At 29.5% G+C, this 15,921-nt stretch overlaps 2 protein-coding genes across 3 annotated transcripts in view; one reads left to right on the top strand and one right to left on the bottom strand.

Annotated features, from left to right (window-relative positions):
* The window catches only part of mmm (missing minor mitochondria), a 40,205-nt gene extending 32,016 nt beyond the window's left edge, over positions 1-8,189 (top strand). The window contains exons 14-21 of one of the 2 annotated variants that reach the window (XM_067281767.1): positions 4,151-4,217; positions 4,291-4,355; positions 4,427-4,490; positions 4,554-4,684; positions 4,763-4,967; positions 5,033-5,124; positions 7,778-7,942; positions 8,020-8,189. In XM_067281767.1, the coding sequence (XP_067137868.1) occupies positions 4,151-4,217; positions 4,291-4,355; positions 4,427-4,490; positions 4,554-4,684; positions 4,763-4,967; positions 5,033-5,124; positions 7,778-7,942; positions 8,020-8,154 (924 nt within the window). In that variant the 3' untranslated portion in view covers positions 8,155-8,189. Of the gene's footprint in view, positions 1-4,150; positions 4,218-4,290; positions 4,356-4,426; positions 4,491-4,553; positions 4,685-4,762; positions 4,968-5,032; positions 5,125-7,777; positions 7,943-8,019 lie in introns of those variants that run through there. The other variant, XM_067281768.1, reaches the window with a different exon arrangement.
* Positions 8,190-10,197: 2,008 nt separating this feature from the next.
* The window catches only part of AGBE (1,4-alpha-glucan-branching enzyme), a 50,052-nt gene continuing 44,328 nt past the window's right edge, over positions 10,198-15,921 (bottom strand). Inside the window, exons 12-15 of the mRNA XM_067281769.1 lie at positions 15,506-15,690; positions 14,346-14,476; positions 10,601-10,718; positions 10,198-10,522 (exon numbers count right to left, since the gene is read on the bottom strand). Of these exons, the coding sequence (XP_067137870.1) occupies positions 10,478-10,522; positions 10,601-10,718; positions 14,346-14,476; positions 15,506-15,690 (479 nt within the window). The 3' untranslated portion in view covers positions 10,198-10,477. The remainder of the gene's footprint in view (positions 10,523-10,600; positions 10,719-14,345; positions 14,477-15,505; positions 15,691-15,921) is intronic.

The following is a 15,921-nucleotide window of genomic DNA, read 5'->3' on the forward strand; positions in this document are numbered from 1 at the left end:
AAAATTTAACACAAAAATGTGTTTAATACAGAAAGATCTTCTGTTTTAGTTCATTAAAATGAAAAGAACAAAGACTAAATACAGGAAAAGCTTATAAGCAATATTGAACATCTATTAATAAATTAAAGATAACAAATCAATTTAAAAACAAAAACAAAACAAAAGAATTGCATTTACATTCATTTTTAAAACCTATAGTTTCCTTAAGGTGTATTTTATATAACTGTATTAGTAATGTATTAGAAAAACGTTCTTATAACTGATAAAGTTATAATTGGCTTAACACTATATTGTTTTCCTGAAATATGTGATTCATTTATTGTCTTTGATATTGCTTTAAGATGAATTTATTTAGAATACATTAAAGTCATTTAATGCATTATGAAAAAGACTTTGGAAAAATAAGCCAACTTTTTTGAAAGACTATAGTAGATATTTATGAATGAGCTTCAAGTTTGAATCATTCAGTATTTTAAAAGAAATTCTCTTGAAATGTTTTGGTTCTTAATCATTCAGTTTTCATTGGCTATTAATGGAAATTGTGATGTTCTCCTAGTGCAATATAGAGAGGAAGTTGTACTTGATTGTATAAGACATAATATGCATTGAGATCAAAAGTTAGTTTCACAATTATTATTAATACAATCTGAATTAATTTATACCATTTTTACGTTTATTATTATGTATGTATGTATATTTTTATTTTTTACAGTCTTGCAGTTTTATTAGTCATGTTTTTTCCATTTGTGGGTGTTAAAGAATCTGTGTCTAATGTCGATTGCTTTTTCTCTTCTTCAGGATTTTTCGGAAGTAATTAATAGCATTGTAATTGTAGAGATCCCCAAGCCTATTAACTTCAACCTGGTTTGGATGCCATTCTAAGACCATTGTTAATACATCTATTATTAATACAATCTGAATGATCAAATCAGTGATTCTTTACACTTGGAAAATGGTCATTTAGTTGTAATTCTAGATACTATTTTTTTTTTTTTTTTGCAGATTGTCTGGCAAGTTAGCAGTTAGTCAGTGTGGGCTGCACTGACAATTTAACCTGATCTTAAAAATAACACCTCCGCCTCAAATTTGATATGTTAAACATAGCATATCAAATTTCAGAAACTTCTTGTAAATTATTTCAATTTATACTGATTAATATCCCATGTGTGAAATTTGAGAGGAAGGTGCTATTTTTAAGATCAGGTTAGATTGTCAGTGCAGCCCATACTAACTACTACAACTAATATCAATAAGCTGTTAATTGCTTTATTGCAATGTAAATGAAAACATTCTTCTGAATATAACATTTTTCCTGATTTTAGTTTTTAGTTGCAGTTTAATTAATCAGCATGCTGGTAACCCTCCTGGTTATATGTGGCATGTCTGACATTCTGTGAAATACCCTCTTGTCTCTCTCTCAGTACACGGTAAAAAAACTTCCCTGGATAAAGAAAGAACTGAGAGAAGAATCAACTTTATCCACTTATGACTTGAAAAAGTATGTTTTAAATATCTGTACAATTCAAGTAAATGTTGCTCCAGTTTGATGTGTGATAAATCAAATTGTAATTTGAAGATGAGGATATTATAGATAGTCTCGAAATTCCATAGGGAGCAGAGTATATATCTGAACTTGGGACCAAAAACACTTTGATGCCCTACTTTTGGACCGGAGACCAAAAATAATATCATCTTGAGGAAACCGTGTTTTATGTTTTCTTTCTTGCGTAGACACAATGCAGTGACAGTTGATTTAAAACACTGGGCAAATTTTCATCCATTATTCGGTTGGTATTATTTTCGTTTATCCAACCGAATAAAGGATGAAAATTTGCCCAGTGTTTTGAATCAACTGTCACTGCATTGTGTCTACGCAAGAAAAAAAAAGTTATAATATTTACAATTTCTTGCCTTTCACAATGCATTCTATGCCATTTTAGTTTTCCACTAGGTGGCACTACTTGTTCTGTATACGTTTCCTTTTGTTCAAGAACTATGAATCAATAACTAGTGATGTTAAACACTGGGCGGCCTGCCGGTGGCTCCTCTCTGGGAGGAGTCCGTCAGGAGCACAAACAGTCAAATGCCACCCAGTGGAAAACTTTAAAATGGCATAGAATGCATTGTGAAAGGCAAGAAATCATAAATATAACTTTATTTTCATTTTCCAGTCCAAAAGTAAGGTGTCATTGAACTCGTCTTGGTCCCGAGTTTAAATATATTCAGTCCTGAAATTCCATAGGGAGCAATCTATAGTACACCCTTGAAGACTTCTCTCTGGTTGGTAGATCATAGATCAGCAAAGAGGAATACTTTGTTGTGTGTCCTCTTCACAGTAAGCATTGTACAATTTTGAACTGTATGTCTAGAGGAGTCTCAATACGCTGGCTCCTCAGTATATTTCTCTCTCCATGATATATGAAGTTCATTACTCAGAAACTTGTTTGTTATCTCTACACAACTTTTACTTCCATTTAAATTATGTTCGTTAACTGATCTCCATTGTATAATCTGTTCCAAGACTTTGTTCGCTATCTGAATCATTCATTAACCGATTATCGATTTTACCATAGGTTTTTATGGGAATTTGATTAATTTATACCGTTTTTACGTTTATTATTATGTATGTATGTATATTTTTATTTTTTACAGTCTTGCAGTTTTATTAGTCATGTTTTTTCCATTTGTGGGGGTTAAAGAATCTGTGTCTAATGTCGATTGCTTTTTCTCTTCTTCAGGATTTTTTGGAAGTAATTAATAGCATTGTAATTGTAGAGATCCCCAAGCCTATTAACTTCAACCTGGTTTGGATGCCATTCTAAGACCATTGTTCTGACATCCTCCCACTTCTTCAAAAGATGTTTAATAGCAGATGTTGGCATTAATCCTCTTTTTCAGAAGAAAACATATCTCGCCGAGTTTCTTGGCATCAGATCAATTTCAGGTTCCATTACGAGCTCTGTAATGTTCTTTATTTCTCAGATGTTATTTTTGTTACTCCTTTAGTTGCTTGAGTCTTCTTGATTGTACTGTGTGTTTCTTAGATAAGATTGAACTGCAGCCTACTATAGACCTGTTCAAGCCATACTGCCCAGAAACATCAGACATCTGCCACTTTGCTATTATACTCTCATCTTTTGAAAATAAAAACAGACGCAAAACTTAACGAGTGCCTACATGACAGTCTCGCAAATACTATAAAAGAATTGTTTCTGTCAGAAAAATAAAAGGCTGGAATTACAAGAGAGTGGATGGTATTCCACTGAATTTTGAAACAATCAGTATATATACTGGGTTGAGTGTTGATGTTGACGTATTCCATGCTCTGAAAAGTTTCAAATTGGTCTTTTCTTGTCTTCAGGCAACAATCGGTATTCATTATTTTATGTCACTTCTTCTGGTGTTTGTTCTGAGAGATGTTCGTTATCCGAACATAAAAGTCTTTTGTGAAAGTGTTCGTCAACCGATCACCCACTATACTTCTGTAATGTTTGTCTCCTAACTCCTTCCTTGATCATCATCTACCTGTCCATGTAAACAAGCTTGGTCAAGCCAATCTGATAGCATACTCCACAAAAGTGAATCAAATATTATTGTTTAAAATAAACTTTATAAATTCTTGGAATCAAGTAGTTGTTCAGAAGAATTTTTCACTGAATATACAGTAAGGGATGTGATTTATAGATTCCAGAGGAACCGGGTAGTTTTTACTATAGCTTACAGTGATTGTAAATGAAAATGATCAGTTTCATTGTGCATGGACATGTGCAAAAGGAATGGATTGAATGGACCATAACACTTAGGACTTTTGTGTGTCTGTCAGACATGCACGTGCATGCACAGTGACTTAGGTAACGAAAGTGAACAAACATAAGCACTTCACTACTATAGTGCTAAAAAGGTCTACAAGTGGGGATTTCAGCAAAAACTTTTTTGTCAGGATGACACAGTGATTTCAACTCAACATTTGGCCCCAAAAAAGAATAAGAATCACTTATCTGATTTGACAGTTAAAAACCACTGACATTATATAAATATATGTCTACAATAATTTTGAAAGATTAGCAGAAAGATAAAAATTTATATATCAAATTTTTTTCATGGTTTTTTAAACAAGTTGTTTTAAATTATTTCAATATTTTATTTTTAGGTAAAACTTGCACCACCTGCTGATAGTGCACAAAACAATGTATCTGTATTTTCTTTTGAAATTAAAGGTAATGATTCTGAAATTCTTAAGCTTAATGCTCATAATATATAGTTTTTTCTTATTGGTTTTTCTTTTATCAGAAAACTCAAATGATGAGGTAAGAAAACCTGCTCCTCCTGCATCAAATTTTATTGGTGGCACTGTGGTAAGAATTACATTACTTTGAAACTCATTGATACATAAATCAAATTTTAACCTAATTTTTACCCATGTTAGAATGGTGATATCTTTTATGGTGACTGGAAAATACCATGTGATGCCACTGGACAGCTAACTGAATGTAAACATTCTTTAGAAAATTTAGAAATTATGAAAATAAATTTTAACTAAATCAATTTTTTAGGTATTCCACCAGTTTATTTTGAATGTAAAATAGGAGGATTTGTAAATACAATTCAATGTTCTCCTTTCATACAAGATGTATATTTAGTAGTAGGAGGATGGAAAATGGCAATATGGAAGTCAGATATACCAGTATCTGTTTATTTAAAATCTAAATATTTAAATTCGTCTTAATAATTATATATAATTCTAATTCTTTTCTTATTTCAGTATGGTCCTTTGCTTGAATCATCATGTGGGACTTGCGAAAGAACGGCCGGTCATTGGTCACTAACTCGACCAGGAATTATATTTATTGGTCAAAGCAATGGAAACGTAGAAGTATGGGATATTTTACATCAAACTCACGAACCCATTTTAATTCAAAATGTTTCTGCTAATTTTATTACTAAAATTAAACCAAAAATCATGAAAGGTTAATATATTTCAGATGATATTTTTGATTTGATGTAACTTTTTTGAATATTATGTTTTTTATAGATAAATCTCATGTGTTAGCTATCAGTGATGCAAATGGAACTTTATATATCATGGACCTACCTTTATCACTTTGGTCACCTGTACAAAATGAGGTTAGAATTTGATTATTGTTCTAGAAATAAAATTATAGTAGAATCCACTTATTGTAATCATAAATATTGCTATCAGGGTTAGCATGTCCCAAAACATTTAGGATAAAATGCTTATTGTTATAATTATCAAGTGTAAAGTTTATTAAGCTATTGTGAGGATCTGACAAAATTGTGACACATTTACCTTTGTCCTTTCTAGTAATAGACATCAGTGAATTCTTGTTGCCTGTCCCTGGTGATCCAAATTAATATAATTTAAAAAGAAAATATGTTAAATCTTCAATTTTCACTGACACTTAATGTTACCAGACTTCATTTTTTTTTTTTTAAGTAAATAAATAAATTATCACTAACACATACATAGGGTAGTCCCAAAGTGATTACAATAAGAGATTCTACTGTACCTCATGAATTAAAATCTTAAACTCTTTTTTTTTTTCATTTGGGATAATCAAATCAAACATTTTTGTTAAGTTTTGAAATACAGTATTTTATTGTTGCCATTAGGAGTATCTCCTATTTCAGGTCTTAAATTATATGTTGAATTCTGTTTATAATTCATCAAATCCAATTTATTGAGAGAAAAATTAGTTATCAGCCACAAAATTGAAGAATTAGAAATACTATATACAATAATATATGGTATCCCTCTCCTCCGATGGCAAGTCGGAGGAGAGGGAAATATCTTGCTTACAATGACCTATAGTATTTTTCTCCAAAACAACTTTATATGAACTTGGGTATTCTCAGTACTTTTGGAGATACAGCAGTATGAAAGTATCTTGCATACAACAATAAAAAGTGAATGACACATGTATTACGCTCAAAACCAAAATCTGAGTAATGCACTTCACAACTCGTGTCATTTTTCTGCATTACATATGATGACCAGTGCATAACTCAGAGATTTGAGTCTTATCACAGCATCTCCTGGAAACAGGTTAAAATGTAAAAGAAATTATCAATATATTTAAATATGGGAAGAAGCCTTTTTTCCATAAAAAAGAAAAAAAATTATTTTATAGAGATTACGTATTTTCCATTAAAAAATAATATTGATAATTCTCAACTTGAACTACTTATCTATAAATCAAGATAATTAAGCCATTATCTTGTGCTATTTGTACAGAAGTTATAAACACATTTGGCTTACAGTATAAATTATTTAGATAATTAATGTCTAAGAGAAACTAAATATCATATAAACCATTATAAATGATAGTTTTTTTTTTATATATTTAATATGTCTCGCTAAAAGGATATCTATCACTGACCTATTCTACTAACACAGTCAATAGTGTACAGTATCCTCATAAATTAATCAAAAGAATCTTTCAAAAGAACATTATTAACTGTAAAATGTTATCAAAAGTCCATTCATAATAATTATTGAAACAACTTTCTAATTGTATCAATAATTACTTTCAGCACGATCCCTACAAGAGACAATAATAAACAGGAGGGGGGAATATGGATGAGAAAATTATAAATTGGCTAAAAATTTGTTGGATGAGATTCAAAAGGGATGAACCTTTACCCTACTGGTTTTAAAGAAAATTTTTAGAGTACCACATACATAGCAGTAACCAGTAGAGTACACATACATAGCAGGTAGACTTTGGCCACTCCAAACAGACCACTGGGAGAGATGATCATGAATGCCTACAACAGAACCTTTGTTCACTTGAGACTAGTGAAATCCTTCTGAATCTCCTCTCTAAAATTAACCATTTACTGTTATTCATTTATGTGGAAAACAAGGAAGGCCTAAAAATTTGATCAATGCTACCACTGTACACAACTTCTAGACTAGTAACAAGAGAGGAATATAATGATATGATTAGTTTTATTGCCTTAACACCTCCGATTGACCATAACTACTTTACTTTTAACATAATATTTCTTATCTTAACAAAGTAAATTACTTTCAGTTATTATTAGGTAATAAAATTGATTACTTGTTTTAATGTAAAAAATAATAAAAACAAGAACATGTAAGTAAATGAATAATTATTTATTGCAACATTGTCACAATGCCAGGCTGAAATTTTTAATCAAATCATATTTTTAGTTTACTAATTTGAGATGGAGAGCATATATATTAAATTAGTGGCTTGCCCTTGTACATCATACTTTTCCTGTTAACAATAGAGTCATGCCAGTCATCTATCAAAAAGTTTCCCCTGAAAGGTGTTAGAATTGAAACAACAAGATTTTCTGGTGCATACCAGAAAATCTTATATAGTTAAGATTAAGGACAGGAGGCACCAATTGAGAACGGAGTTAAACAGAAAGATGACGGTGGAAATTATAGGTCCACAATCTTTTCAAATTGCAGCCCAAAAATACATTTCAGAAAAGCCAACTTCAATTAAATTGTGAAAAATAATATGAATAATTTATAATTTTAAATAACAAAAGTCCATTTGTACCTAAAAAAAAATCAATCATTTATTTTCTTAAATTCAGATAATATTTTTAAATAATAATTAATAATTATGTAAACTATAAACTTGTTAACATTTTTCAATATTTTTCAGTTGATTTGAATGCAAACCCTTAAATATCTCAATGTATGAATAAACAGACTTACACCACTTTCATTTATAATGGCTCATATATTATCGTTGATTGTATACTTTTATTTTAATAGATTTCATTACTAAAGACATACTTTGAAAAAGAAAGTATGAGATTGAGAGACAAACAAAAAATTAATCTAGAAAAAGCAGAAATTCTCAGCAAAGAAAAAGAATCTGAAGTTATTACTAAAGCATTAATAGAGCAAGATAAGATTGCAGCTGATAAAGAAAAGATGGTAAAATTTATCTGAAGAGAGATTTCTTTTAACTACATAATTCAATATAATGATTTTAATATATTATAATACTTTAGCCAACGGAACTGCAAACAGATGAAGAAACACTCCTTGTTCAACAATATGATGAATATTGTAAGCTTGAAACACAATCTTTAATGATTTTAGGTGAATTTTCTGTTTTTCCCACAGCCCCCTCTACACATTTGTAAATAAATTAAAAAATATACATCTGAATCGTTCATAAGTTGTAAGTCAGTATTAATGCAATTTTTCATTATGTATATTACAAAAAATAATCTAAATATAATGAAATCATCAATGATTTAAAATTGTTAATATATTAATTTTGTAATTTTTACTTTTCATTATAAGATAGTTTTATTAAATTAATTAATTAGTTTCTTGTTATTGAGAATCACCTTTCTTTCTTCAGTGTTTGATAGTCTAATGATGTCTTTCTCAAACTTTGCAGTCAAAGAGGAAGTAGGATGGTCATTCTGGGGCAGTGGCTATGTAAGAGTACACATACATAGCAGGTAGATTTTGGCCACTCCAGACAGACCACTGGGAGAGATGATCATGAATGCCTACAACAGAACCTTTGTTCACTTGAGACTAGTGAAATCCTTCTGAATCTCCTCTCTCTGTACCATGGGCAAGCATCCAGCAGGGAAATTTACATGCCATTAGCACCCAATAGGTTGTCATGGCACCACTGCAAATAAAAGCATGGACTACTATGGACTGGCACCTGTATTGTCTTTAGTGATGAATTACAGTTCTATTTGATATAGGAGAATGTTGGAGTTTGGAGAACCACTGCTTCAATTTTGCTTTTACGGTTGAGCAGACAGAACTGCTCTCCAGATCAGTATGATGAGGGATTAAGAATCACTGTAATAAGTTTAGGATATACCTCACTCTTTTATGGCAGGGCTTTAAACAGCATTTTCCAGGAAGATAGACATTCCTGGGAAAACCTAGATGTGTCACATTGCTACACTTACTTGGTCCACCTAGTCCCTAGATTTGTTGCCCAGCTTGTTTGACAACTAATTTCATATTATATGATGTTTAGTAACTCATTTTTAGAATGTAACCTACTATCTGTTTCCGAATGAATTTTGGAAGTAAAGTGTAATAATTTTATTCAATTACAAATGTTGATTAGAAAAGTTTGTCTGATCATGCATGACTTGTGGAATTGATAAAGTGAGCACCTTGACTGTTCATTTTAGCAGCTGAATTTTGAAATAAGTTTATCCCCATAAAATCAAAACTGATTACTCAGAACAGTATATATATATATATACTGTTCATAACAGTATATAAAAGATTTGCCCCATAATCTTTTTACACAGAGCTCTGAACATTTTCTAATTAATTATGATCACCTTGTACATCAGTTTAATATTCAAACCAAAATCAACATCTCCAATAAAATAGTGTTTATGTATAATATAACAACAAAAATTTAGTAATTACTAAATACAAGTTTTAGTTAATTGGAACAAATAGTGGATATTAAATGCAAATCTATAAGTTAATTTAGAAAAAACTTCAAAATCAACACTCTGGTAAAAAAAATTTATATGCTAACAAAGAAAGTCAATTTTTTTTTTAACTAATGTAAGGTTTGGTCTGTGTGAGTGCACCGTATTCAAAATTACTTCCAGATGAACATTATTCTTATATTACAAGCAGCTGACAATGTACAGTACATGCATGCCTGACATTTGGAGACTTCCAAATAAGTATGCTGAAAATCCTTATAAAAAGACTTAGATGCTCATTTCATTAAGATACCAGGGTAAATTTTTAAGCCATTCTGGTGGCGCATTAGCTGTCAAGCAATTAGATTACAACTGTAATTATTTACATATCTGTGTGCTAAATTTTGTAGTAATTGGACAATTATATCTAGATGTGTAGCTGTTTTTGGACTACTATTAAACCATCATATTCTGGAAAGAGGAGACTTACATTTTTCCAATTTCATTGTAGTATGAGTAAATCAAATTATATACACAGTAATTGTAAAGTCTCAATCCATATTTGTGAAAATGGTTAAATCATTTGTAATCACCCTGTATTTATTTTCTGAAAGATAGATTAGGTTTTAAATTATCATCTAAATAAAACTTAGTTTTAGAAATAATCCTTGATTTTACAAGCAAGTTTTTTTGTTTTATTTTCTAAATATCTTACAAAAAAAATTCAAATTTATTGCAAAAATAACTTTTAATTGCTATTTTTAAAATTTATACAATGATCATAATATTGATATAATTTGTTTTTCTTAATACAACTAACCAACAAAATAAAAATATTTTAAACAAACAGAAAATATGAAAATTCATAACAATTGAATAAAAATTTGCAGCCAAAATAAAGTCTATAAAAATTTAAAATTGTGCTCTATAAATTCTAAATTAGTAGAAAGCATGATTATCAACTTATATATCTAACATTTATCTATGGTAAGAAATATTTCTTGGCTCTTTATAACAAATTTTATATTCTTTCAGCTTGCTAAAATCTGGCAAAAATTAAACCAACTCTACTGGGTATATAAACCTGAGAAAAAAAGTTTAGCATTACAGGAATAATAAATAATGAATGATTTAAAATGATCCAATAGATTTCCAATCTTACCATCATAGAATTTCTTCTTCCGGCGTAAGGTTCGGGGAATGTGAAATGTTCCGATCCCGGATTCAGCCGTTTGTGTCCTCCAAATTCTTCGGCATCTGAATCGAGTACTACTTTATATCTAATCGTATATTTAAGAAAAGTTCATCTAAAATGGATATTTTCAATTTTAAGAATTTGTTGTTTCTTCATTTCTAAGAGTCAAAAGATGATGATGATTTGTTAGAAATCATCTTTTGACCAACAATAAGGCATAGCATTAATTAAATTCTGTTGAAAGTAATTTAAATAAATGCTACAGAGCATTTATCTTTTGTTGATGGCAATCAGGAAATGATTAAACTTATTTTAATGATTTAGTTTACAGACTTACATTCTAATTTGAATTTACAATTTTTTAATTGTGGGTTCATCAGGAGGTGGATGGAGTCATACCTCCTTTTTTCGGCTAACAGGTCGGTGAGACCTGCCCACGGTCAAGATGGCCGTATGGGTTTGTTACGCGTTACGCGAGTGGAGGAATAGGATGGGTCCGATGATAGAGCGACAGCGATATTCGAATAATTGACATCGATGGAATAAACAACAACAGTTTATTAATAACTAAAAATTTCATCTACAATAAGGAATGATATATGTCGCTTCACCTAAGTTTAGGGTACCCGGAGAGAGTGTTCACAAGGATTGGGGATCATACCTCGTCTTTCGAGTGGATGGTCCTCGTACGAAATTTGGAAGAGTATTCTCGGCTCGGTCTTCGTCTCCGGCTTCCTTCGGGACGGACACTGTGTAACTCACCTCATTAAGATCGGATGGAAACTGCGTAACCGCCCCCTTTTTCTCTCTGTTCCCCCTTTTATCTTCTTGGTCACGTTACTCCTCTTTACCAACCAGCACAATTTGGATTTAGTTCCTTGTGATTCATTCCTGACTCCGTGGGAAACATACAATAAAACATTTTTATTGCTAGATTTTTGTTCCGGCGGGTTCGAATTTTCACAAAGGTGGTGGTGTAATGAAGAAAATATATATTCCCGTCTGGCATATATGAAAATAGATTTCATATTTATTATAAAAACGTTTTTTAACACATTTTTATATTAAATAGTACATATTCATATAAACATTACATTGAAATGATTTTATTTATTATATTCATAGTCTTTAATTATCTTATATATACATAGGTTGGATCATTCCAAATTTGTACTTTGTTTGCAGATCTAGCAGCTGTTATGCTAACTTATAACAAAAAAAGACTTACATTATCCTTTAATTAAATTTTGCAGTATTTAGTCGATTTACCAATGATTCAATGTTCAAAAATTTGATTCGATGAATTTTGATTATCAAAAAAGATTAGTTGGGAGTCTATTATTTTCTTTTTTTTTATGACTGATTTAGAAAAAAAGGAAGACTAGGGTATCCCATCTCATTTGGTTTTAATATGAAATAAAGTAAATACATGTAAAGATATTTACTTTAAATAAGCACTTTCATTCATACTAGTAGGAAGTAAATAGCCAGTCACCATTTCAGTATCTTCAATATAATTTAAAATTCCAATTAAAAGATTGTATTTGTGGATGAATTTTTCAGACAGTAATTCTTTTTTTCCAATAGAGAAGGCATATGATATAACTCATATCAAGATTATTTAAAGTTTATTTATGTGCTTATGTTATTCATATCGTAATTCTGGTGTAAGGAACTGAGTCCGAGCGTTATTTTTATTTTATTATTTTTTTCGTTTTATTATATTTATTTTGTTTGGGGTTTATGTTTATTTAGGACGAAGGTTCCCACCACTCTCTTATTAGTAATGAAAAAGGAAGATAAAACAACTCACGAAAAAAAATAAGCGCCGTAGGAAAAATCTCGCGCACTTGCGCTGCCCAGCGGAAGTAAAGGTCCGCAGAAAAAAAAATGGAGGGGGGAATCCCATACTCACTAGCAAAGAAATACTTACTAAACCGTCATAACATCCCAGAAAATTGTGCTAAATACTTTGTAAACGGTTTATAAGCTTTTGTTGGAAAATTAAAGCTGCCAGAAAGAAACTTAATGTTAGCAAACTAAGTATGTAAATAAAGGGAGTAACCAGCTGAATTGTGACATCACCTCACAGCCTAAAACCAGGACGTCAACCGAAGAATGAGGAGGTAAATTCCAATCCGAGGTGGATTCGAAAGCGAAGTGGTTTTCTGGTCGAAGTCCAGAGTGATAATTAGGTGATCCAAAGGTGTCGAAGAGGAATTCGATTGACGAATTGACGATAGCGAAAAAGATTGAGGAATTAGGTTCTTTGTATAGTGAGGTGACGGATAGACGTTTAATTAGTAAGAGATTTTGTTCATAGTTTCTAAGTATTTGATTTGTCGAATTTTCAAAGGGGAATTAATATTAAGTTAAGCTAAGTAGCTGAGTTTATTGTCGGGTTGACTTGTTGATTTTCGTTAATAAATTTTGTTTGGATTATAGACATTTGTACATAGTAAATTCTAGTTAATAATTAAATATATTTGAACTTTTTGCTTAGACTTGATATTTATCGTTATTCTTACTAATTTTTTTTGGTGCACACTTAAAAGCCCAGGCCTGGCAAACTAATCTCGAATCCGCGTGAAGTACCCGTTCGGTTAACGGAAGTTTTACCGGCCACAGTCAGTGTCGGTTTCCTAAGATATATAATAGTGTAAAGTACTGTTTTTAGTAAAGTTTGTAGATTGATAATTTATATCTCAATTTTAATTGAATAAAATTAAGATGGAATAATGCAAAGATGATCAAAATACATGATGAAGTTCAAATTGTATTCCATAAACATGATCATTTCATTAATTTATTTCATGATTTTTAGCACCTCTATTGTAAAATTTTTGTTATCTTTATTTATTTATTTAAAATGATAAAATTATTATTGTATAGCTGATGGCATCTAAATTCATAATAATAATTCTTTAATATTTCTGAAATTGACCTAATTTTCTCGGTTCAGTAATAAAATTTGTAAATGAAAAATTCTGATAAAACAGTCGTAAACCTGAATTTAGAGATTTTAAAGGTATTTAAATATTGTGTAATAGAAATGGCATTAAACATTTATTTCTTAAATATATGATAATGATGGAGGAAATGGTTTCTTATATTTAGATTGACATATTTTCATATAACTCCAAAAGCAGTAGCCTAGCAAAATGATGTTAGATAATTATAGTAACCAACAAAAGCGATAATTTTACAATACTGATTTAATAAAATAGCCAACTAATATATTTTCAATGCATGAAATTGGAAATATTTTAGTCAGTCATATTTTGTAAGTAATAAAGCATTGTTTATAACTCAGCTTCTTTTGGAAGATCAAAATGTTTTTAAATATGCTTAAAAGCTTTTGGAAGACTAAATGTTAAAAATAAAGTGAAACAGTTTAAAACTCAAAGTTTGTGAAAATTGAAGTTTAAAAAAATCTTCAGTTTCTCCTACAATGAATTTGAATATATGAATGCATTCAAATGATTTATCATCAGAATAGGAGGCAAGATTTACTAGTTTTAAATTCAGTGAAAGTTTTGAAGATGGAAGCTAAAGGTTCCTAAAAAGCTTTAAAAAATATTTTGATTTCCTAAAAGAAGCAGAGTTTAGCAACAATTTTTATTAAAAAGAGATTAAAACTTCAACAAAATGTGTGTAAAAGTTAAATGATTTAAATAAATATTACTAGAAAATTTAATTGTTACAAGGATACTTTCCTGGTTCTTCGACACCAATCTTATAATCAGGAAAACTTTTTGATGGATGAAAATTAAGAACAAATATTACTCCTGCTCTTTCAAATACAACAACCTTGTCATCTTCATGTTTCCAACTAACATAACCCTTAAATAAAAATAAAGTACATTAAATTTTATATTGATCATGATGCCTTTATTTGTTATAATTATTTTATTTTATCAAATGATCCTAAATTAGCACAATGACTATAAAAGCATTCAAATAATAATTACAACATACATCTAACTCCAGTTATCTTAACTTTGATACTTATAACATATTTTGAAGTTTTATTTACTTAAGCCTTTTAAGGAAATATGAATGTGATGTAGTTTATAGTTGCAAAAATAGTACAAAATCGCTTATATTTCTGAATAGTTCAGAATGTATTCATACAGCAAACAATTTATTTCTTGTTTTACATAACAAGATACTTGATTTAATTTTATCAATGCTCATCAAAAAATCATTGCTCACATGAAAAATAATGGCTATAACAAGTTTTCTACTGGTTTTCAATTAATGTAAAAATTTATATATTTATTTTTTATTATAATTTTTTATTTCTTTAGTTTTTTGTGTTAAGTAAATTTAGGTATAATACATATTAAATAATTATAAAAAAAAGAATAAATAATAATAAGTTATAACAGTACTATATTATAATTTTGTCTATTTTTATATAAAGATGTGTTTTTTTTTAATTTTCCAGTAATATCAACTTTTTTACTTCAAATGAATTAGCTTAAATATTTTTACATACTCTGATTCCTCTTTAAATTCTGAATCCATTGATATATCAGATTGAGCCAGATTTATTTCAATATGGCATTATAACGTCTGTTGAATGTCGTTTCCATTCAATTTTATTTCTCTTCATATTCAATAATTAATACTAATTTACTCCTAATAATTCATAGAATGTAAAAAAGTAAATGGCCAAATATTACTTTAAAAAATGTTGCATTACAAAATATAAAACAAACTATACTTTTATCCTCTCTAAAAACTAAACTAAAACTAAATTATATAGAAAATGTTAGTAATTTCAAAAATTTGCCATGTAGGAAATAAAAAGCAAATGTATTTTCATTACTATTAATACAAGTAGTAAAGAAATTCAAACAAACATACTGGGTCTGCAGAAAGCCATTTATATTTTTCTTCAGTTAAATTTAAAGCTCGATCAAAATTATTTAAATGTTTATATCTTAATAAATCATCATCAGCCAAATTCCATTGACGTCTTGCATAATAATAACTTTCATTGTTTCCTTCTCTTGGAAAATCTAACCACTCAGGATGACCAAATTCATTACCTATAAAGAGAGGGGGGGGAAAATTTATTTGTTTGTTATATACTTGTTTTAATTTAAGAAATTATTATTATTATTTGATTATTATTATTACATAAACAGATAGTATATATCAGTGATGGGCAAACTTTTTTAGGTGTGGGCCAAAAAACAAAATTTTGGCAGGCTGATATAATTTATTATAAAATGCAATTAATGGTCAATTTTTATATAAATTCTTACAACTATATTTTG

This window comes from Centruroides vittatus, unplaced genomic scaffold (genome assembly GCF_030686945.1).
Source record: "Centruroides vittatus isolate TY-2023 unplaced genomic scaffold, ASM3068694v2 contig_926, whole genome shotgun sequence".
Classification (NCBI taxonomy): Eukaryota; Metazoa; Arthropoda; class Arachnida; order Scorpiones; family Buthidae; genus Centruroides; species Centruroides vittatus.